Source organism: Cynocephalus volans, chromosome 10, assembly GCF_027409185.1.
Source record: "Cynocephalus volans isolate mCynVol1 chromosome 10, mCynVol1.pri, whole genome shotgun sequence".
In the NCBI taxonomy this organism is placed as follows: Eukaryota; Metazoa; Chordata; class Mammalia; order Dermoptera; family Cynocephalidae; genus Cynocephalus; species Cynocephalus volans.
Window position 1 is genome coordinate 74,609,998 of NC_084469.1, and position 21,810 is coordinate 74,631,807.

The 21,810-nt window shown below is 51.9% G+C and overlaps 1 protein-coding gene across 1 annotated transcript in view; it reads right to left on the bottom strand.

Annotated features, from left to right (window-relative positions):
• The window catches only part of CPNE2 (copine 2), a 44,268-nt gene that overhangs the window by 17,123 nt on the left and 5,335 nt on the right, over positions 1-21,810 (bottom strand). Inside the window, exons 2-10 of the mRNA XM_063109464.1 lie at positions 11,740-11,954; positions 9,459-9,638; positions 7,644-7,718; positions 5,721-5,792; positions 4,637-4,720; positions 4,267-4,356; positions 3,036-3,134; positions 2,570-2,656; positions 1,134-1,193 (exon numbers count right to left, since the gene is read on the bottom strand). Of these exons, the coding sequence (XP_062965534.1) occupies positions 1,134-1,193; positions 2,570-2,656; positions 3,036-3,134; positions 4,267-4,356; positions 4,637-4,720; positions 5,721-5,792; positions 7,644-7,718; positions 9,459-9,638; positions 11,740-11,919 (927 nt within the window). The 5' untranslated portion in view covers positions 11,920-11,954. The remainder of the gene's footprint in view (positions 1-1,133; positions 1,194-2,569; positions 2,657-3,035; positions 3,135-4,266; positions 4,357-4,636; positions 4,721-5,720; positions 5,793-7,643; positions 7,719-9,458; positions 9,639-11,739; positions 11,955-21,810) is intronic.

A 21,810-nucleotide genomic window follows, 5' to 3' on the forward strand; every position in this document is an offset into this window, starting at 1 on the left:
CCCAGCAGAGGAGGATTAGGTAGGAGCCAGGGTGAGAGATGGCCACCTTGAAACCCAGTCCCCATGGGGTGAGAGAGAAGCGGCCACCTATCTGAATCCTCATACTGCAGGAGGGTTAGCTTCCCAAGAGGTGGCATATCCTGGTCCTCAAGGGAGCCCTGTAGGGGCACAGCCTAGAGTATGGCACAAAGAAGGTGCTGAATGAACAAGCCCATGCAGGAGGAACAGGAGAGCCTGGCTTCTCTGCAGGGCAGGGGGCAGTGGTGACCAGTGGGGTTAGAGGTCAGCAAGGCCAATCCCCTGACTCCATGTAGTCCTCTGCTGCCCTCCAACCCCCTCTGGGATCGAGAGGTGGTGATGGAGAGTGGCAAGGCAGTGTGGGCAGGTGGACAGAGTGTGGCACCCCAGCAGGCTCCCTCTGGGGTGAGGAACAAAAACCAAATTGAACAACACAGAGTCTGTGGGGGACACACTGCAGGCCCCAGGCAGAGTGGCAATTCACTCTTTCAATGAGTAATTATCGAGTACCTGCCAGGTGCCAGCACCAGGCAATATGCTGAGGTTGGAGTGGAAATACAGTATGCAAAGTGCTGCACTTATGGCCCTCACAGTCCAGTGGGTGGGACAACAGGGACAAGCAAAAAATGCATAAGATAATTCCAGAGGGAGGCAAATGCCCTGAAGATAATAAAATAACCTCTGTCACCTCCTCAGCCCTGAAGGATGGCAGAGAGGCAGCCATGCCAAGGTTCTAGGGAAGAGCATTTCAGGCAGAGGGAACAGCAGTGGTTGGAGCCGAGTGACTAAGGAAGAAGGAAGCAGATGAGACAGGTGGGAGCCAGACTGGAAAGGCCTTGTGGCCAGTGGCGAGGAATTTGGCTTTTGTTCCCTGTAAAGGGGTGTAGCCAGCAGACTGAGAGCCGAACAGCCATGCAGCTAAACCCTAACTCAGGCTCATCCAGTAGGACTGAACCACCTATGCCCTATCCTCTGGAGCTAGACATACCCTTTGCCTCAGGTAAGTCCTTCTTGAAGTTTACCCCAAAGTCCCTCCTGTTGCAGCAGTGGCCTAAACCCCCAGGGAGGACCCTCACTGGGGTGGGGTGGGTTGGGGGAGGAGGGGAGAGCCTTACAGTAAACATGAGCTGGCAGCCTCCTAGGATGTAGTCCAAGAAGGAGTAGTCCCGGTTTATCTGGAAGGAATTGGGTAAGCCAGTGAGTCCCCTTGATTTGGCCACACTTGCTATAAATGGCCTTGGGGGAGTTGTTGCTTTATGTCTTAAAGCCTCAGTAGAAAAAAAACTAGACGGTCCTGACTCGATTACAACAAAACCCAAATCTCTCTATGACAAAGCCCTCTGAGCAGCAGTTCCCAATGGGTGGGGACTCAACATGATGATTCCAGGCAGGGTCCCAGGGCCTAGAGTCGATTACACTTACAATTACCTGATGGAGAAAGTCTCTATTTGTCGCTTAAGTCCTTAACTCCTCCTAGCCCTTACTAACTTTACTTTTTAACAAAGAGACAACAGGCCTCCAGCTCTAGGCCTTCTTCCATAAACTAATAAAGCTGTTAAAATACTTTATTTGTTTTGATGGTCTTTGTCTCTTTTTGGCAACGAATATTGGCTTTCCAATTTAGATGGAGTTACCAAAATAAATGTATGTGTAATTTAATTTTAAAAACTGGACAGAGAAAGCCTGATTAGAAAAAACTAAGTAAGACAGGTGCCAAAAATTGTGAAAAGGGGAGATGAATGATGGAATTTTCAGAAACAAGGACACTAAATCGTGATGCTGCATCCCGACCCCTTTACCTTGTACAGAGCACTTTTTCATCGTGACATCACAGAATGGTCATGTAAACCCTAGCCCGACAGCTGGTCTCCAGATAAGCAAACAGGCCTGGGTCTGGGATCTGCCCACTGGTAGAGAGCAGTGCCAGGGCCCACTCCTGAACCCTCAGGCCCCAAGTCCAGGGCTCCTGTTGTCCCGCCCCAGGCTGCCTTCCTTAATGTCCTGCCTGATCCAGCAGATATTTGGCCACCAGATATCCTGGCCCCTGACCACAGCCTGGCCAATGCTAGTATGAGCTTCATAATCTTTCTGGGCTTCAGTGGCCCCAGGTATACCATGGGAGTCATAGTCACCTAAGCCCTCACTGATGTCACTGCCAGAGAGGACAGGGTGCCCCCACCCAACGTCCTCTGCCCCTTGGAGGCCCAACGTGCAACGGGCAAGCTACCAGCATGGGTAGCAACTCCCCACAGTTACCCTCCAACTAGGAGAGGCCCATCTCACACCCTACTTGGCTCTGCATGGGAATGTGATATGAGACTATCCCTTGACATACTGTACCTTGTTAACATCCCATTCTACAAAAGAAGAGACTGAGGCCCAGTGAGGTTAAGCTCAGAAGGTCACAGAGCAGGACATGGCTGAGACAGGATTTGAACCTAGGCCTCACTGGCTTCAGACCTGATGCTCTGTCTGTCCCTTCTGCAGTGGTACCTCTCTCTGTGTGGCTGCAAACCTGGTCTCTGTCCAGTGCTCACCCCCTCTGGCTCACCTTGCAGGAACGCAGGATAATAATGCCCGAGTTTTTGTAGTTCTTCTTCTTCCTCTGCTTCTTGGGGTTGATGCACTCGAACTCCAGCTGGGCAGCACAGGACAAAGAATCTCAGCTTGGGCTTCCTTGGGACAGATTCTCCCCTAGCCCCAGATTCCCCTCCACAGCCTTCATAAAGGGGCCATATCATGTCCGTGTCACACACACCCAGAACTGTCACTCAGGGCCTGGCTTCTTGGGGTGACTTAAATGGACAGCTCCTGACTGCCCACTATGTGCTGGGCATTTCATTCATGTCATCTCATTTAATTCCCTCCTTAACGCTCTGCCCCCATTGACAGATGGAGAAACTGAGGCTCAGAGAGACCTAATGTCTTGATCAAAGTCACACGGTCAGAAGAGGTGGGATCTGAGCCCAAGTCTGCCTGATTCAAAACCCTGTGCCCCTTCCTTGGCCCCTGCTCACCGGGACACCGTTGCGAGCCTCACACATCTGTGACACCGAGGTCTGGAACTCGCCGATGAAGTCATGGCCCCCGTCATTGTCATAGTCGTAGCACATGACCTGGGTTGAGTCCAGCATGGTCACCCCAGTGCTGTCCCCCAAGAGGTGCCCTCCAGCCCCTCTCAGCTCCCCAAGCAAACCCCAGATCTTCTGTTTGGGTGGTGCCTCCCCCAGCATCTGTCTAGCTTGCTTCGGTAGCTCCTGAACTGCCTCCTTCAGGAAGACTTCCATGATTGCTGGGAAAAGGAGAAAGTGTTCTCACCCTGGCAATGGAGGCTGTTTCCTCTGGTGTAGGAAGCTTGACTCCTCACACACCTGACAGTTGGCTCCTCCTCTATCTTGCAGTGTGACCTACCTGGCTCAGGGGCCATGGTCTGGAGCCTTCTCTAGGCCGTTTTATTTTGTTTTGTTTTGTTCTGAGATGGGCACAAAATCCCAGCCTTACCTGCTCTCTAACTCAACAGCCATGACACTCCTAGGAGGAAGGCAGGAATTATTGTGCCCATTCTACTGACAGGCAAACTGAGGCCCTGAAAGGGATGCACTTGCCCAAAGTCTCTCAGCAGCAGACCCAAGACTAGAACCCAAGTTTCCTGGTGCCCTGTCTGGGGATGCCTGCCCTTCCCTTGCTGCTCCCCCACCCCACCTGCAGTCAGACCCAACCCCTGAAAACTGAGGGCTTTCAGAGAGAGACTAATAATCATTGCCCTCATCATGTGACAACATCTGATCAAGATTTTTTTTTTTTTTTTTTTAAAGATGACCGGTGAGGGGATCTTAACCCTTGATTTGGTGTTGTCAGCACCATGCTCACCCAGTGAGCTAACCAGCCATCCCTATATGGGATCTGAACCCATGGCCTTGGTGTTATCAGCACCACACTCTCCCGAGTGAGCCACGGGCCGGCCCTCCAAGATGTTTTTGCATTCATTATCCTAGCTAGAGGCTCCCTCCAGGAAGCGTGGGACTGTTTTAGAGAAGGGGCTCACAGAGGTGAGGGCCCTGCCCAGGTCCCTCCTTAGGTCAGGCAGACCTGGGATGCAGACCCAGGTACTGTCCTCCCTGCTCCCAACGTGGGCTTCTTTCCACCTTAATAAGAAAGAGCTTTGACAAGGCATCCCCAGGAAGCCTCGGGTAGACTGGGAGGCTGAAGCCAATAGGGTGGCAGCAGGGCCTCCAAAGCCCCCCTTACCTGGATGGATTTCTCCATGTCCCCATCACACAAGGACACCAATGGCACAGTGAATGGTTTCCACACAGGGTCCAGTGTGTACTTGATCACCTGCAGGACAGTGAGGGGCAGGGGTGAGCTCAGGCCAGCGCAGCAGTGCTCTGGGGTTGGGCCAGCCCAATGGGGACAGGGGATGACAAGATGGAGAAACCCCCAGCTCCCAGGGACAGAAGCAAGCATCCCCATGGCAGGGAGGGAACATGTCCTGCAGGTGCCATCATGGGTTTTCCTGCACCCTGCATGGCCGCAATTGCACAGCCCCATCCTGAGCTTGGGGGTGGCTAGACGGCAGACCCACTGGCTTAGAGACCCTGGGGCCCCATGCACCCACCTCAGTCCTGTGGACCAGCATCCACTTGCCATCATGTCCTGGCTTATAAAACTCAAGAAATGGGTCTGACTTCCCGAAGAGGTCCTGGGGGAAGCAGAAGGAGCGGGTGAACTCCCTGTCAGGGTGGGAGCTGTGGGCAGAGCCAGCCTGGTTCTTCTCCCCTCAGCCTCCACAAGGTTTAGCAAGAAGCCCAGGGCAGCTGCAGCCCCCTGGGACCACCACCTTCCCCATCTTGAGGTTGTCAGAGCTTGTGCTCTCTCAGAGACCCTGAGACCTAGAGCCTGCGGGAGTTACAACTTCAGCATCTTAGACGGGGCAGGACTTCAAGAGAGTCATTGTTCCCAATGCAGGACCCCCAGTGAGATGTGATTTTAATTTATTTTAGTGGGAATCTGAAAAACTGAAACTATCTTGTACATGACAGAAGGGATACACTGTCCTTTGGAAATTCATTTATTTAAGTTAAAAAAAAAAGTCACTCTAAAGAAATTATATTCAAGTGAGGGAGACAGAAAATAAAACAAATAAGTAAAGAACATATGTTAGACAGTAGTAATTGTTAAAGAAACAGGTAAAGTGGGAGGGGGTTGGAAATTGAAGACCACTGCAATTTCAGGGAAGGCCTCGCAGAGGAAGTGACAGAAGCAAAGGCTTGATGGAGGTGAGGGGGCACCAGGAGAATCTTCAAGGAAAAGAGCAACCCAGGCAGAACAGCATGTGCAAAGGTCCTGAGGCAGGAATCCAGAGACAACAAGGCTGAACTTGAGTGAAGGGGGTGGTCATGGTGGAAGGGGTGAAGTCTGGGAGTCAGGGCACTGGGGACACATCAGGTAGGGCCCCCTGGGGTACAGTAAGAACCCTGGAATTTACACTATGTGACATAGGGCACCAATGAGTGGGCTTCCAGTGGTGTTCAGAATGCCTCTAAGTAATGAGAAGCTCACTACCTCAATGCGGAAGGAATCTTAATTTGGAGTGGCCATGGAGCCCTGTGCTAGGCCTGTCCCTGGGGGCAATGAAGGTAGTAGCCAGAGGCCCCAGGGGTAGGTCACACAACCACCCTGATGGAAAACCCCTTCCTCACCTTCTTGTCCAGCTTCCTGCCCGCCAGACTCAGCGTGATGACCCGGTTGTCTGACAGCTCCTGGGCAGCAATCTGTAAAGCCAGAGGACTGTGAGGGGAAGGGGCTTGCTCTCAGACTCCCCCCAACCTCCTGCAGGCAGGGTGGGCATAGGGTGCCCCAGGAGTTAATTCTCCAGGGCCAGGATGGGAAAAGAGGGGAGGGGTAGTGCCAGGTGACCTTGGACGTCACTTGTCTTCCCCAAACCTCAGTTTCCATCTTCTGGAAAATGAGGGTAATAACTCATCTAGATATGAGGAATCAGGAAGTGACTCCTAGTGGCTCAAGAGAGAGGCCATGGGATGGTGGGGGGAGATGATGCAGAGACTACACATGGAGGGTGGTCTCAAGCCCTGGGGAGAGGTTCTGGACCAGGGAGCAGTATGACAGGACTCCTCTTGCCTCCACTTGGGCTCGGCCCTCACTGCAGACCCAGAAAGCACAGCCACCTCGAAACACTAAGGTGTCAGGAACTGCAGCAACTGCACTGTGCAGCTGTGGAAACTGAGGCCCAGGGGAGGGACGGGAGCCACCTAAGCTGTCTCATCAGTTCATGCCAGTCATCTGTCTTCCATGTTCCCCAACAGTCAAGGTCCTCTGACCCCAGCCTGGCCAGTGATGGGCCAGCTGGTGACCTAGAGACTGCAAAGAGCCCTCTCTGGGCCTCTCTCTCAGGGCAGGAAGTCCTCTGGCCCTTAGCAACACAAGTGGGCTGGGCCTTCTCTTGGCTGGGGCTCCCTCTTCTCTTCTGCCGCTAGGATGGCATCACTTAACACAAGACATTAGCCCTCCAGAGCCATAGACATAGGCAGCCAGATTGCCCATTCTCCCCTTTCTGTCCTGCAGCTGGGACTTACTCAACAACCCTATAGGGTAGATCCTACCACTGTCCCATTTCCCAGAGAAGGGAACCCAGGGCTAGAGTGGAACAGCCAGAAATGCTGGGGGGATGGCACATCCAGCAGGGTAGGGTTGGGCTGGGTTAGCTTCCAGGTGGAGGGAAGCTGGCTTGTGAAGGTGTTTAGATGGTTCTCCCCATTGAGAGATAGGGGGAGGTTGCAAGGGGGCATTCCAGGTGGCAGGATCAGAGTAGATAAGGGCCTGGGGTATGTTCAAAGCATGATAAGAGTTCAGTCTGCCTTGAACTCAAGGCATGTAAGTGAAAGGGGGAAGAAACAACCAAGGCAGGAAAGTCAGGCAGGGACTGATGGGTCCTTCACTGGCTTGAATAAAGGGTTCCTCAGGCAGTAGGGAGCCACAGAAGGTTCTAGAGCAGGGGACTAACAGCCATGGGAACACACAAAGATACGACGCTCCTTCCTCCAGCAGGGTCTGCTCCCCAGGCATCATGATGCAGGCTCAGAAGCGGACAACCCAAGGGAGAATATCCCTAGCTCAACTGCTTCAGTTCCCTCATCTGTAAAACGGGGTTGCCTCGCCTTCTGGGAGTCTGTGAGGACACAGGGAAGAGCCTTCACATTGCAGGAGGCATCACTGCGCAGGGCAGGAATCACCATGCAGCACGGCCTCAAGCAGAGCACAATGGACAATGCACTTCTGAAAGTCCCCCAAGAGAGGGCAGGCAGGGGCCAGTACAGGGAGGGGGATGCTGGGAGGGCTTGGGAGGCCTCCAGGGAAGAGTAGGAGCGCCCCTACGCCGGGAGCCACTGTTGGGGCTTTCTGGCAGTCCCCCCAGCTTGGCGGCCCCCAATGCATCATTTGTGGAGCCAGGAGCCCGTTGCTAAGAGACCTGTTGCTAAGTTGTAACTTGGGCCTTTTTACTCCAAACAAAGCTGGTGATTATCTGTCAGGGAAGCAGCCCATTGATGGGGGAGGTGTTGGGCAGAGGCGAAGGGGGGTGTGGAGGGTGAGGAGGGGGCTGGTACCGTAATCAAGCCCTTTCCTGCAGGCTTGTCATTCATCAGCAGCAGAGGCCGAGTGATCTTCTTGCTGGAGACGATCTTGGGGGAGAGAGGAGAGAAAGGTGCTCAGTAAGGGGTGGTGGATGGCCCCCACAGGAAAAATCCTCAACAAGCACCACTCACAGCACGTGTCTCCTGCCAGGGCTGGCTAAACCTACACCTGCTGAGCCTCACCCAGGGAGGCAGACAGCAATCAACCTTACTAGCCAACCTGGGCGACTGAGGGGACTGAGGCCCAGAGAAGCTAAGACACTTGCCTGAGGTGTCATAGCTGGGGGGAATCCCAGCAGCCTGACTCCCACTGACTCATGTGTCTCCAAGAAAAGGCTCTTGCAAGGCTCGTATTCTGGAGACAAGTGCCAGAAGTTTAGCCCCCAACCCTCTAAGCCACTCCACAGACCCTACCCTTAGTGTGATTCCTGATAGAGAGGGTTAAACTCTGATTCTATGTACTTCCATTGTTTTGAATAGGTAATACATTCACACAGGGTTCAACGATCAAAACAGTCTAGAAAAGAAAAGTAGAACACACTGAAAATTGCCCTCCCCCACTGGTTTCTGTCCACTACATTCCCACCCCCCTCATGGGACACCACAATTCACAGTTTCTTGGGTGAAATACCAGTATTTCTTTATGTGTTTGTGAGCACACACCAGTGTGATCTATTCCTGTTCCCCTGGACTGGTTATCCTCCCTGGTCCCCTCTCTGCCGTTCTCTACCTGCTTCATGCCTTGTGGACTGCGTCACCCATCTCCCTTGTCCTCTGGCTTTCAGGGCTTCAGCCAGTGGGGGAATCAGCAGGGGATGGGAGAGCAGGAGGAGACAGAGGCCAGGCCATGGTTTGGCATAAGATCTTTTGCTTCATCCTCAGTCTCAGCTCCAGTCGAGGCCTCCCTCCCTTGGCCACAGTTCTCATCAGCCCTGGCCCTCTCTCCCAGCTAGAGGAGGTAGGCTTCCTGCTGGTACCTGACCCTGGGCTGGTTTCAAGCTCTCTCCTCAGTCATGCTTAGAGGGTGTAGACACATGGCGGGGACCCTGATTGCCACACCCAGCTTCTTACACAAAAGGTGGCATCACAACATCTATCCGGCCTTTGCTTTTTTCATGGACATCATCTTCCAGAAGGCATTTTAGTCTCCACTAGGACCTCTCATAGGATTTTCCATTTTATCCCCTCAACATCCCTGTAGACTGAGCAGAGCAGTCATTATTATCACCAAGTGGTATTTGGGGCAACTGAGGCCCAAAAGGGGGTGGGGGCTTGCCCAAAGGCACATAGCCATCAAGAGTGATCAGGACTTGTATCAGGGGCTCCTGGTCATTCCCCTCCCAGCCTCCAGGAGCTTACCAAAGGTTGAGCTAGAATAGGGATGTGTGGCGCAGGGAGGAAAAGGAAGTTGCCCAAGGTCACACAGTGAGTCAGCCACAAAGTGGGACTATTATGGGTGTCTTGGTTACTGGTTAGATGCTCCTATTTCCAAAGTCCAGACCACACCTGACTGTTTCTAACAATCAGAAGCTCTGGACACATGGGGCCCCCATTTCTGTGTGGCAGCAACTGGCTGGCACTGAGTTTGGCTACCTCTTCAGAGGACAGCTCTTCAGCCTGGCCCCAAACCCACCAGGCTACTTCCCCCCCTCTTGTGCCTGCTGGAAAATGGGGCCAGGGAAAGCAGATGGAGGGAGAGACTGTCCAGGGGCTGCCCTGTCCTTGGGAGTCAGGTGATGTCTAAGGGGAATTGCCCTGCTCCCACCCACCAGGAGGGGTCTGGCTCACCGTGCCCAGGCTGCAGGAGAACTGGCCCAGAAAGTCATGCTCGTCGAGCTGTGTGCTGGACTTGTCCTGGTCGAACAGGGCAAACTTGAGCTTCTGCACCTCCTCAAAGTGGTAGTCAAGGACGAACTTTTTGGAGAATGCAGGATTGAGGTTGTTGATTGCTGTTTCTGTCCTGTCATACTGGCACAGGGATAGGGAAAAGGGAGTCACAGTCAAGACAGCTGGTTCAGCCCCTCTTAGGCTGCCGGAAATCATTCTGCTAACTCAGTGAACACCTACTCTGTGCAAGGCACTCATGGTCAGTTACACATACGGCCGAAGCAATCATTACCCCCAGCTCACAGATGAGGACACTGAAGCAAGAGAGGTTAAGTGACTTGCCCAAGGTTGAACAGCGAAGGGAGCAGGGCCAAGATTCAAAACCCAGGTCTGACTCCAGCATTCACACTCTTAACTATTCATCCCTGGCCCCAGACCCATGTGCCAGGGTAAGAACTCAGGCCCTGTCCCTGACTGAGTAAGGGACAGAGGGCAAGTTCCTTACCCCATCTGGACCTCAGTTTTCACTTCTGTAAAATGAAGAGATTTGATTCTCTGTGATTTTCATACTTTTTGTTCTGGGAAAAACCTTTTTTCAAACCACATTTTTACACAGAAACTGAGAAAGGAGACAGAAGCAACAGGGAGGTACTTGGGGGGAGGTGGGGTCAAGGGCTCCCCCGACCCTGGAGGGCAGATGTTTGTATCTTGCATAGAATTCTGGAATTGTGCAGCCCAACACCCCACCCACTGTGGACACAGAAGCCTGGGTGAGGACAAGGCCTAGTGCTGCGGGTCAGTGGTGGCACTGGGACAGGAACCCCGCCTCCTGGCCTCTTGACACTGAGGGCCCAAACCGCGGAGTCTGGGTAACAGACTATTTTGGGGCCCAGGCTGTGTTGATTTTTCCTCCCACCCAGTCCGTTTCCAAAGACTTGAGTAGAGGGATGGGAGAGGTCTTGGCCTTTGGCTGTTTTTAGCCAGGGTGGCTGCACTGGGTGAGAGCAGAGATTGTTGGGGACGGTAGGGGGAGTGCCACATGTGGGGAAGGATGCCACTCCCTGAGGGGCAGACAGGGTTCCAAAGACCTGGCAGAGGGGACTGGTGCCCCAGACACACCCAACACAGGCCTAGAGTCCTCAGCTGACCCTACATCCCACCCCCACTCTCAGCTGCACTGACAACACATTGAGTGACATGGCAAAGTCCCTACCCGCTCCGGGCCCCACGTTCCCTTCTGTAAAAGGGGTCAACAATCCCAGCTCCTTATCCTTGGCATCACAAGAAGGAGCCAGTGGAAACTCTTTGTAAACCACAATATGTTCAGTTGGATGCCCACCGTGTCCCAGTTAACCATCTATTAAAAAATAAATACATATTTTAGAAATTAGACATGCATATAAAACTATCTGGATGGCTGGATACCAAACTGTCAACAGTGGTTCTCCCTGATAAGTAGGTTTCCAACTGTTTTGATTTTCTTCTTTGGGTTTATCTGGATTTTCAAATGGACTATAATGAATATAGTTTCCTTTTAGAATAGGACACAAAGCAAGTTTTAAAGCCGGAAAATGTTAACAGTTCAGGTTCTCAATAACCTTCCTCAAGCTGCATCTCTCTCCAACCATCAAGCCAAAGTCTTCCAGCTCAGAAGTCCTTGGCTGAGGCACCATCAATGTCTGTTACTCTGGGGCTCTCCAAAGTAGGCAGGGAAAAAAAATTCCCCATTTCACAGATTCAGAAAGGGACAGCCACTTGCCTAAGGCCTCACAGCAGAGAGCAGCATTGCTGGGCCTTGGACGGCTCTAGGACCAAAGCCTGAGCTCCTGTTTTCTGTTCGCTTCTCCTTGACTGTGTGTTCATTTAGAAATAATGCTTGCTTCCACTGTCGAAAAGTGGAAGCAAGCATTTTGTAAAATTATAAAGTTTTAACTATGTAATATAATAATGTAAAATCTTATGATATAAAACAATAAATATGAAGTTATATAATTATAAATATAAATCTATGGATTGTAATTATAATATTAAGCACAAATATAATTATTTTAAGTAATATTTTAAATATACTTAAAATAAAGTTTAATTTCAAGAATAACAATTTTCTAAGTAATCCCCCACAACCAGCCCACACTCCAACTACTTCCAAGGGCCTGACCCGGAGGTCCCTCAATCCAGTGGAATCCCCCACTCAGCAACCTAGCCACCCCCTTATCCCTCACAGATGCACACGGAGCCTCACCTCAATCCACCTGCCATTGTTCTCTGTAAAGAGGACACAGAAGGGGTCGGACTTGGAGGTGACGTCCCGGTCCAGCAGGTTCTGGCCACTCACCGACAGCTCCACCTTGCACACGCAATACTGGGAGCCCATGGGGGCTGCCCCCACTGCTGGGGCACCCCCACCTGGTATGTAGGCCATGGGGGCTGGTGGTGGCAGCAGCAGTTCCTGGCAGTCTAGGGGAATAGGAGTGAGGGTCAGAAAGGGGACTGACACCTGCTATGCTACCCCATCATAGGGAGGCATTACCACCTGGCCTTCAAGATATGGGTAGAGAGATAGAAGGCAAAGGGTGGGGCAATAACAGGGGCAAAGACTCGGAGAAAGGAGAATGCAAGAAATGTATGAAAAAGGAGTCTCTGGTAGGTATGTTTAGTTTGAAGTTTTTCTCTGCTTTGGTCAATCTCTACCCAGGAGATATGCACAGCTCCCTATGTGTTAGCCCTGTCAGATCAACAACAAATCACAGTGGACATCGGCATTCCAGATAGTCATTGTGCCAGGAAAATTGGGTTTCTCCTGAGCAACTAACTCATTGGTATCTTGTAGCTACAGTGGAGCTTTATAACTGCTCAGGTTTCCTTCATTACTTTGGCCACTAGGAAGCTCACTTCTGGTAACTTATTCAAACTTCAACCTTGTCCATTGTCTATTATGTTCATCCTATATTTCTGGTCTAAGCACAGTGACTAGTGTACAGGAAGCATTCAGTACGTATTTGTTGAATGAAAAAATGTGAGTGTATAAATGAATGAATGGACAAACCATTTGCTTAGATCCTGCCTGAGTTGGTCCTTATCTTCAGTACAGAATCTGCCCTTTCATTCATACATGACTTTCCCAAATTCCATGTCCTGGGCCTATGTACCCTTCTGTCAAGGCTAATTACTGACATTTGCTCACTGTCAGTGGTCCATTTTCCTTTGAGTGCAAGGCATTCCCTTGCAGCAAGACTGGAGGAATCCATCTCAAGATGTGGAGAAATCTAGGTCTCACCTGTCACAGGCCCTGCAGACAAGCCCTCTGGTTCTTTATGCCTCAGTTTCCCATCTGCCCATGAGACATCACAACACAGTTCTTTGAGACTCCTATGGTCAGATCTTATTTCCACTGGCTTGTGTGCATTTAAGGATGACACAGGCCCCATCATGCAGGTGGACAAATCCAGACCCCAAACACTTACCCCACAAAAGCCAGGTACCAACTCCTTCACTAATATTTTGTCCTCTCACTGTTAAGTGGGTAACGGACCCTGCACTGCCCCAGATGAGGAAGGTGAGGAGGGGGTTCCCTTTGGGAACACAAATCCAAGTTACTGTGCTTGTAAGCACTGACTGATAGCGTGAAACCTGCACAATGTCTCTAATCTTAATTCAGTCTTGTGCGGCAGGTGCTAATATTGCCCCCATTATTCAAAGGAGGAAACTGAGACTAGTTCATTTATTCTAGTGGGTTTACTGAGCATCTACTAGGTCCCAAGAACTGGGGATTCTGAACTAGGAAGACCATTCAGCCCTTGCAGAGCTCATGTTCCAGTCTGGCTGGAACACAGTGAGAAAGCAGGAGAGTGGCCAGGTCTTGTGGGCGCTGTAGGGTCTGGCTTTTATTCTGCAAGTGATGGGAAGTCCTGGAGGCAGAGAACTGACATGATCCGATTTATGTTTTTAAAAGCTCTCTCTGGCCCCTATAGGGAGAGCTGGTTGTCAAGCTAAGGAGAGGCAGCAGGGAGGCCGGCAAAGAGGCAGCTATTGTGGCCCAGGCAGGAGGGACCAAGCCACAGTCACTATGTGGGATCCACCCCTCCTCCCTTCGACCTAGGCCGCTCCCTGAGTGCCAGCCTGTTGCTGGGCAGATGCAGGCCCCCACAAGGGCAGGGTGAGAGTGGGGCTGGTGGCTGAAGACCCTCGCTCTCCTTCCAGATACAACACTCCTGGGGCATGCCTGGCAGGGAGAGGATGTGGACAGTGGTGAAGCCAGTCCTCAATCCCCTCCCTCCCACCGTCTGTCCCTAGAACTCATTCTAATCATAAGCCCAGAGTGTCAGGACAGCACTGCAATTTGCCTGCAGGATTTATTCTTGTTGTTTAAAAATCAGTTGCCGCTGGAGGGGCTGGCAAACTGCGTTCACTCTCGCTGTGTGCAGCGTGCAGCTGGGTGGCTGTGCCAAGCGGGGGAGGGGTGAGCAAGTCCTCGACCCAGCAGTGGGTTAGAAATGGACACTTTACCATGCAGCTGAGAGTCCCTGTTTATACTTACATCTCAGGGGATGGGGTGGGGGCAAAGTGGGGCAGGACAATCACCCCCACTTTACAGATGAGGAAACTGAGGCCCAGAGAGTGGAAATCACCTGCCTAACATCACATGGTAAGGAAACAGGAGAGGCAGGGTGTGAACTGGGTCTCCATATTCCCACACCAGCGCTTGGCCTTCTTACCAGAGTGGGGAGACTGCTGGGCATTGTGGGGACCTAGAACCTGGAACCTAGGTGGGGACAACCAGGGAATCATCCATGCGAGGGGGGCCTGAGGCAAAGAGGGCAGGGTTGTGACCAGGGCCACAGAGCTGGGGAAGCCAAGGACACTCCTGCATTTTAACAAGTACCCAGGACGGGTCCCAGAGCACCCAAGGTCACCAGCTCCTCTGGAATCACCCTGTCCATACCCCTGCATCTCCTACCATCACTGACAGGGTGGCTTCCAGCTCACCCACCTCCTCTCCACCTCATTGGCTGCCTCCATGACATGTGAGATGCCACCTGGGCCACCACACCCTGCTGCCAAGTCAGACACCTCTGTTCTCATCCTAAGGGGTGTCAGGTACACACACCCAGGTTCACAGACTTCCTTATCCGTAGGCACAACTGTGCAGTCACATACACACATGCACCCAGACTAAACAATGCAAAGGCCATGTGCTCATGTGAATACTCTGGGGCCACTTCTTCCTGTCCCCATCGCTTTTCCTCCGCAGTCCAAGCCCCCATCCTCTTGCCTTGATTACTACACCAGCCTCCTACCCCTCACTCCCTCAGCCCACAGGCCCCAGCTGGAGTTAGTGATGGGTGGGTGGGGAAGGGGACTGCTCCCCCAGCCAGGGGCAGACCTACTATCCCCAACTCACCTTCCGGCAGGAAGCTTCTGGATCCCCGAAACGGGGAGCACATGATGTCTGGAGTTGGGGCAGGCAGGGGCCAGAGTGTGCCCCTCTGTGCTAGCCCGGCAGCGCGGGCAGGCGGGCCAGACCCTGAGGCCTGACGCAATGGAAAAAGAAACCACAGCTTAGGCTGGGCTGGGCCCCCTCCCCTCCAACCCTAGCCAGAGGGCGGGCAGGCAAGGTGTCATTAAGGGCGGATTGGGCCTGCCATGCGCATCTGGGTGAGATGGAAACGCTCCTGGTAATTTGAGGTTTCAAGCAGGAGCAGGGGCATGGGGAGCCAGGGCCTGCTCAAGGGATGGTCCTAATTCCTGGCACAGATGGGCAGACCTTCTGGCGTGACCAGATCCCCCAGCAAGGAGCTAGGAGGATGGGGATACACAACTAGTAGTCTCTTTTACAGATGGGTTAACTGAGGCAAAGAGAGGGCAGGGCTTGGGAATCCCCAGTCATTGATTCATCCACTCATTCAACAAACACTCCCTGAGCATGCTCAGGCTATAGCAATAAATAAGAGACATAGGGTTCAGTCCCCACAGGGTCCACTGGCCGCAGGGACTAGGTATCTTGCCGTTAGGCAGGACAGGATTAGGAAAGTCTGGTGTGAGCAACAGGTCTAGAACATCGGTTTTAGCCAGAAACGTAGAAACCCACCATCCTTGACGCCCTCTTACATTCACCTCTCATATCCCACTGCTGATTCCACCTGCAAGCTACATCCAGCATCCATCCTCATCTCCCCACATCCACTGCCTCAGCCCTGCAAGGACCCCGGCATCTCACAACTAGCCATGCCCCAGGCCTCCCTGAGGCAACCTCAGCTACACTCTCTTCTCCACACTAGAGCCAGAGGGAGTCTTTAAACACATAAATCAGGTGCCACCAGAGCTTTACCTAAAAATCTTCCAATGCCTTGCCCTTCCAGGTCACACAAACTGCAAATCCTCCCAGGCCGACAGGACCCTGCCTGACCTGATCAACTTTCTCTGCCCCAGCTACACTGGCCTCCCCTCTGCTCTGCAAATGTGCTAACTTCTCTCCTGCCCCAGGGCCTTTGCATTTGCTGTTCCCTTTGCCAGAATGCTTTTCTTCACAGAAGAGTCTTAGCTGTCAGCTTAATGTCACATCTTTAGAGGTGTTCCCTGATCACTAGAGCTAATGTAATCTGCCTCACCTCTATGCTGTTTCCTTACAGATCATTGCAATATATAATCATTTTACATATCTGTCTATGTGCCTATGTTTGTCTGTCCACCTAGAATGTAAGTTCCTCAAGGGAGGCATCACCACTGTCTCCCCAGCACCTAGGGCAGCATCTCCACACGGTGAGTGTTTAATAAATATGTGCCAAATGAATGAGGCAGCTTCCTTAATCTGCAGCCCCAGAGGAATCACAACCACCTCGCTCCTGCTCACATCACTTGAGAGATCACAAAGCCACTTCTCAAACCCCGGACCTTCGTAACTGCTCAAAGAGGTTGGCAGGAGAGGGGCTTGTGTCCTGCCTCACAGGGATGGAAACTGAGGCCCAAGAAAGAGCAGTGATTTTTCTATGTCAGGGAAAGACGATGCCCAGGCCCAGAGCCAAGGCTGCCATGATTCCATCCTTCCCACCCAGCCCTGGCCCCAGCGACTCAGGACCCAGGAGCAGGCTGCCATCAAAGGGTGGGGAGGAGCTGCTGACTGGATGGCAGGACCCCCAACTCAGAGGTGGGCAGTGAGAGGGAGACACCAAGAGAGGCAGGCACAGGGAGGCAGACGGCCGAGGGGCAGACCTGGAGACCCAGATGCGGGGGGAGAGCAGATAGAAGGTGAAGGGCAGGTGCAACATGGCCATGGAAGCAGCAGCCCTACTCCAGAGGTTCTCAGCTGGTAGAGACTACAGGGTAAGTGGGACGGCCCATCGGAACTTCTAGTAGGGGCCATTAAGTGCTGTAAGAAAAAGCATGTACAACTTAATTTTTGGAAAATAAAAAAAAAAAGAAATTATCTGTTTTGTTGTTTGCAGTAACAAAGAAAGGGACTTGGTCCTCTGGTCAGTACCGAGCAGTGGTTAACAGCACAGACTCTGGACTTAGACGGATAGGGTTAGAATCTCTGGCTCTGCCATTTACTTGCTGTGTGACCTCAGGCAAGTTACTTAAACTCTCCATATCTCAGTTTCTCCCTCTGTGAAAAGAGGACATTAAGAGTGCCTTCCCAGGTTGTTGTGAGGATTAAGTAAGATAAAGCTCTTGGAACAACCCTATGTAACTTTCGCTATTGTCAAAGATTCTAGATGGCTATAGGAAGGAACAGATCAAAAACTTGGGGGATGTACAAGGTTTATGGTTTACATAAAGGGATCGAGAGGTTAAAACCAGTTAAGAAACATGCTCTAGGCTGGCTTCTCTGTTGGTGGACACAGTGCAGGGATGCCAAGAGAGCCACGGTGGTGTGGGGGGGGGGGGGGCGGGGAGCAAATAACAGGTTTGGATACCACCATCCACACAGTCTCCAATGTGGCACCCATTCTCAGGTGCTGTGGCTTTTGGGACGTTCAGGGTCTCTGAGTCCTTGTCCATTCAGTGAATCCTGCTCAGTGGCGTCTAGTCTCTGACAGCAGAGGCTCCTGAAGTGGCTTGGGGCTCTCCCTGCTCCAAGCGTGTCTCCCATATGGGTCACCGCGGCATCTCCTGGGAGCGTGTTAGAAACGCAGCATCCCGGGCGCCATCCAGACCTGCTCCATCAGACACCCTAGTGTGGCAGCTACTGACCTGTGTTTCAACCAGCCCTCTTGGTGATTCTGATGTGGGCTAAGTACACACAAATCACGGGTTGGGCAGGTAGGTGGGGCAACTTGTTAAAAGATACATCTTGTAGATTCAGATTCAGCAGGTCTGGGGAGGGACCTGAAATTCTGCATTTCTAACAAGCTCCCAGGTGATGCCAAGGCTGCCCACCTGGGATCACACTTTGAGCAAGGAGGGCCTAGATCAGAGGTTGCAATATGACCACCTGCTGGCTGCCTATAACACAGGGATGGCTCTAGCTTAGCCTGTACTTGGCATAATTAGGCAGATCTCATACTTGGTCTCCACACAGGCCCTGCCAGCCTCACAGGCTGCATTCCCAGCCAGGTCTCACAGATCTCTGAGTTTGCGACCACTGGTCTAAATGGTAATGCTCGGTTAACCAGAACCCTCAGCTAACCAGACTGGCCTATTTCCCACTGGCTCTGGTGGCTGCTAAGTTTACTGAACTTTCACAGGGTTGCAAGTGTCTTTAATGCACCCACATCTAAATTGTCTCCTTCACCCCACTGCCCAGATGAGAAGATCCAGAAAGACAAATGGCAACTGTATTAGTCAGAAATTTCCAGAGAAACAGAATCAATAAGATATCTATATATGTAGAGAAAGAAGTCTATTTTAAGTAATTGGCTCACACAATTGTGGGAGCTGGGAAGTCCGAAATCTGTAGGGCAAGCCGAAAAGCTGGAAACTAAGGCAGGGTTTCTATGCTGCAATCTTGAAGCTGAATTCCTTCTTCTTTTAGAAACCTTAGTCTTTGCTCTGAAGGCCTTCAATCAATTGGATGAGGCCCACACATTATGGAGGGCAACCCACTTTACTCAAAGTCTACTGATTTAAATGTTAATCGCATCCAAAACCTACCTTCACTGCAATCATTATTTGGTATTTGACCAAACAACCGGTCACCATAGCCTAGCCAAGTTGACACATAAAATTAACCATCATGGCAATCACTAGGTCCTAGGAGACCTGTCATGGGGCAAGGAAACAGGGTGTTAGGGTTGGAGTTCTGGGTTAGCTCCTCCTAAGTGTGGGAGCTAGGAGAGCCCAACTCCACCCTGTCAGCCGGAAGAGAAGGGTAAGGGTGGGTGTGGCTGCGTGTGGCCATGCTGATGGAGCAATGACAGTAATAAAATGAAAGTGATAATAATACCTGCCCCAGGTCCTGTGCCAAGTACATGAGGGTTGTTAACTTCTGTAGCTTCACAATACCCATGAGTGAGGTGTTACCACTCCCATTCTCCAGATGAGCAATCCAAGGCTGGCAGGTTGAATCACTTCCAGCCCTCTGGCTCCCAGGCCAATCCCCTCTCAACCTCTGAAAGGATCTGTGCTCCAGCGCCTCCACTAATGACTCTGGACAAGTCATTTGGTCTTTCTGTGTCTCAATTTAGTTTCCTTATCCATTAAGTGGAAATCACAAAATGCCTAACACACTGTAGGAAGTAGCTCAAAATGAGAAAAACCTCTCTGTGGCTCCCGCCGTTCTCAGCTCCCTGATGAGGCTCCCAAGGTCCTCTCCCTCGCAGCTTTGGCTCTAGCTAAGCTGTCACTACACAGTGTTCCAGCAATACTTCTTCGTGCCTCCCTAATTTTGCACGTGCTGTTCCATCTGCTTGGAATGCCCTTTCCCCTTCTTTGCTTAGCTCTTTCATTCTTCAAACTCAGCCCAGTAAAACCAAATGCAACAACACCATGCACCCACCCCCTAGATGGCGACAGTTTGAAAAGGGTGACATTACCACATGTTGGCAAGGATATGAAGCAATTGAAACTCTCATAGGTTGCCAGTGGGAGTGGAAATTGGTGTAAGCACTTGGGAGAAATGTTTGGCAGTGTCTACAAAAGCTAAATAAATGTATCCCCTAGGGTGACCCTGCAATGCCTAACAGAAATGCTCACATATGTTCACCAAAAGATGCATGCAAGAATGTTCACAGCAGTACTATTTGTCAACTGAACCCCCCTTCCCATAAATCCCTGTTATCAGGAGAAAGGATACATAAATGCAGAACACGCACAATGGACGACACACAGTGAGCGTGAAGGGAGCACGATGCACCAGCAAAATGCATGGGTCCCACAGATACAACGAGCAGAGGAACCAGACATGAAGGAGTATATCATCCTGTACAATTTCATTCCTATGACGTTAAACACGAACAAAACACATCTGTGCTGTGGGAAGTCAGAATGGCAATGGGACAGGTAGATGGGTGTTACTGACTTGAAGGAGACACCAGAGCGCTTTGGTGCTGTTCGTGTCTGTTTCTGGATCTGGGTGCTGGTGACACAGATGTGTCGGTTTGTGAACAGTCATTGAGTTGTATGTGTAAGATTTCTGCTGTACTTTGTATGTTATACTTCAATACAGTGTTAAACTACAACACCAACAACTCAGGGACTCCTCTACAAAGCCATTCTGAGCTCTAAGTCCTTGTGGGGGAATCAGTTACAATAGCACCATATTGTAACCATTGGCTTAGGAAATGTCACCCTCACTTGAGCTTAAAGATGGGACCAAATCTTCCCTGCATGTCTGTTGTTCCCAACACTGAGAGGCATAGGATGGGAGCTTGATAAATGTTTGGTGAAAGAGGAAAAGGAACCGTGGCATCTTGGAATTATGAAAGCCTGGGACTACAGATTCACAGAATTCCAGGATTTGGGAACTCTGGGATTTCGGAATTTCTTTGAGTCTGAAAGTCTATAGAGTTTATCTGGCCCCACTTCCAGCCACACAGGAACCCTGGCCGTAGGCCCACCACCCCAACATCCTGCATCCTAGTTCTGGGGGGAGGGTCCAGCCAAGTTGCTCAGCCTCCCCAGGGCCCTCCCCGTACCACGTCCCTGCTCCGGCTCCTGTGGGGCGGCATGCAGCCCCCAAGAAGCAGGCTGGAACTCTCCACTAGGTGGGGGGTGGCATCTCCACACAAATCACTTCTCCACCTGAACTACGGCACTGGCTGCTGTGCTCAGAGTCACTGCACTCTGACAGGCAGCCAGGTCATTATAGAGATAAATATAGCTGCAGACAGCATGGCAGGAGGTGCAGCAGGGGTCAGCCTGATGCTCCCCTCCCCTGGGGCCTCCAGCCTGCATCAGACCACACTCTCTATAACCTGCCCCCCATCACTGAGCAATGGCCCTTGGGAGAGAAGCCCCCGGGGGTCCCCTCAGGCCCCTGGTTCAACTCAGCCTGCACCAGAGGGCTTGGCCAGGGTCTTTTCGGCTTGTCCCTATACAGACTGGCCCAGCAGTCTGAGAGGCAGCTTCCATCCTACCCCCAGGGAGCAAGGGGCTGGGTTCAGTCCTACTGCTGCCAACCTCCCTTTGGAGGTTGCAGTGGGGCTGGAGGTGCCCTGCCCTCCCAGGATGGGTGAAGATGTACTCTGGGTTGCGGGAAGACTGAGTACTTAGGAGACCTTGGGAGTGGGTCTGGCCAGGATCAGAGGGTGGGTCAGGCGAATGAAGGGTTGAGGGCTTGGTGAAAGTGACCACCTGGCCCAAGTCATCTGAATGTAGCTTCACTCGAAGGGGCTCTGGAGCAGCCTCACTGGGGCCCTCACCCACCCAGGGGAGTGCCATGGGGAGACTAGGCAACAGGAGGCTTCCAACTCTCTCTGTGAACCCAAGCAAGTCCCTTCCCCTCTCTGGGCCTCAGTTTCCCTGCCTATGAAATGAAAGATGGCCAAGCCTCCTTCCAGCCTGGGGGAGTCTAAAAATGCCCCTGGGTCTTTCCTGGATTGCTCTGGGCTTCCAGTCCCAAGCTTCAACCCAGAATCTCTGGCTGACAGGGTGTGAAAAGTCATGTGGACTCACCCAGTACCTGAAATCCTTCTGTGGATTCCAACAGAGGCTGCGTACTCTGTGCACAGCCCTCTGAAGGTGGGGCTCTCACCACCTCTGCTAATGGCTCCTTGTAGGTCAGTGGCTTTCAGGCCTCCCACCCCACACCCTGCCACCTTCTCACCCAGACAGTGGGGGGCCTCTCTAGGCCTCAATATCCCAGGCAAGAGGCCCACAACCCAGGAAGCAGACTCAGCTGCAGGCCAAGGCTCTCCTCGGTAAGTCCTTCTGGCAA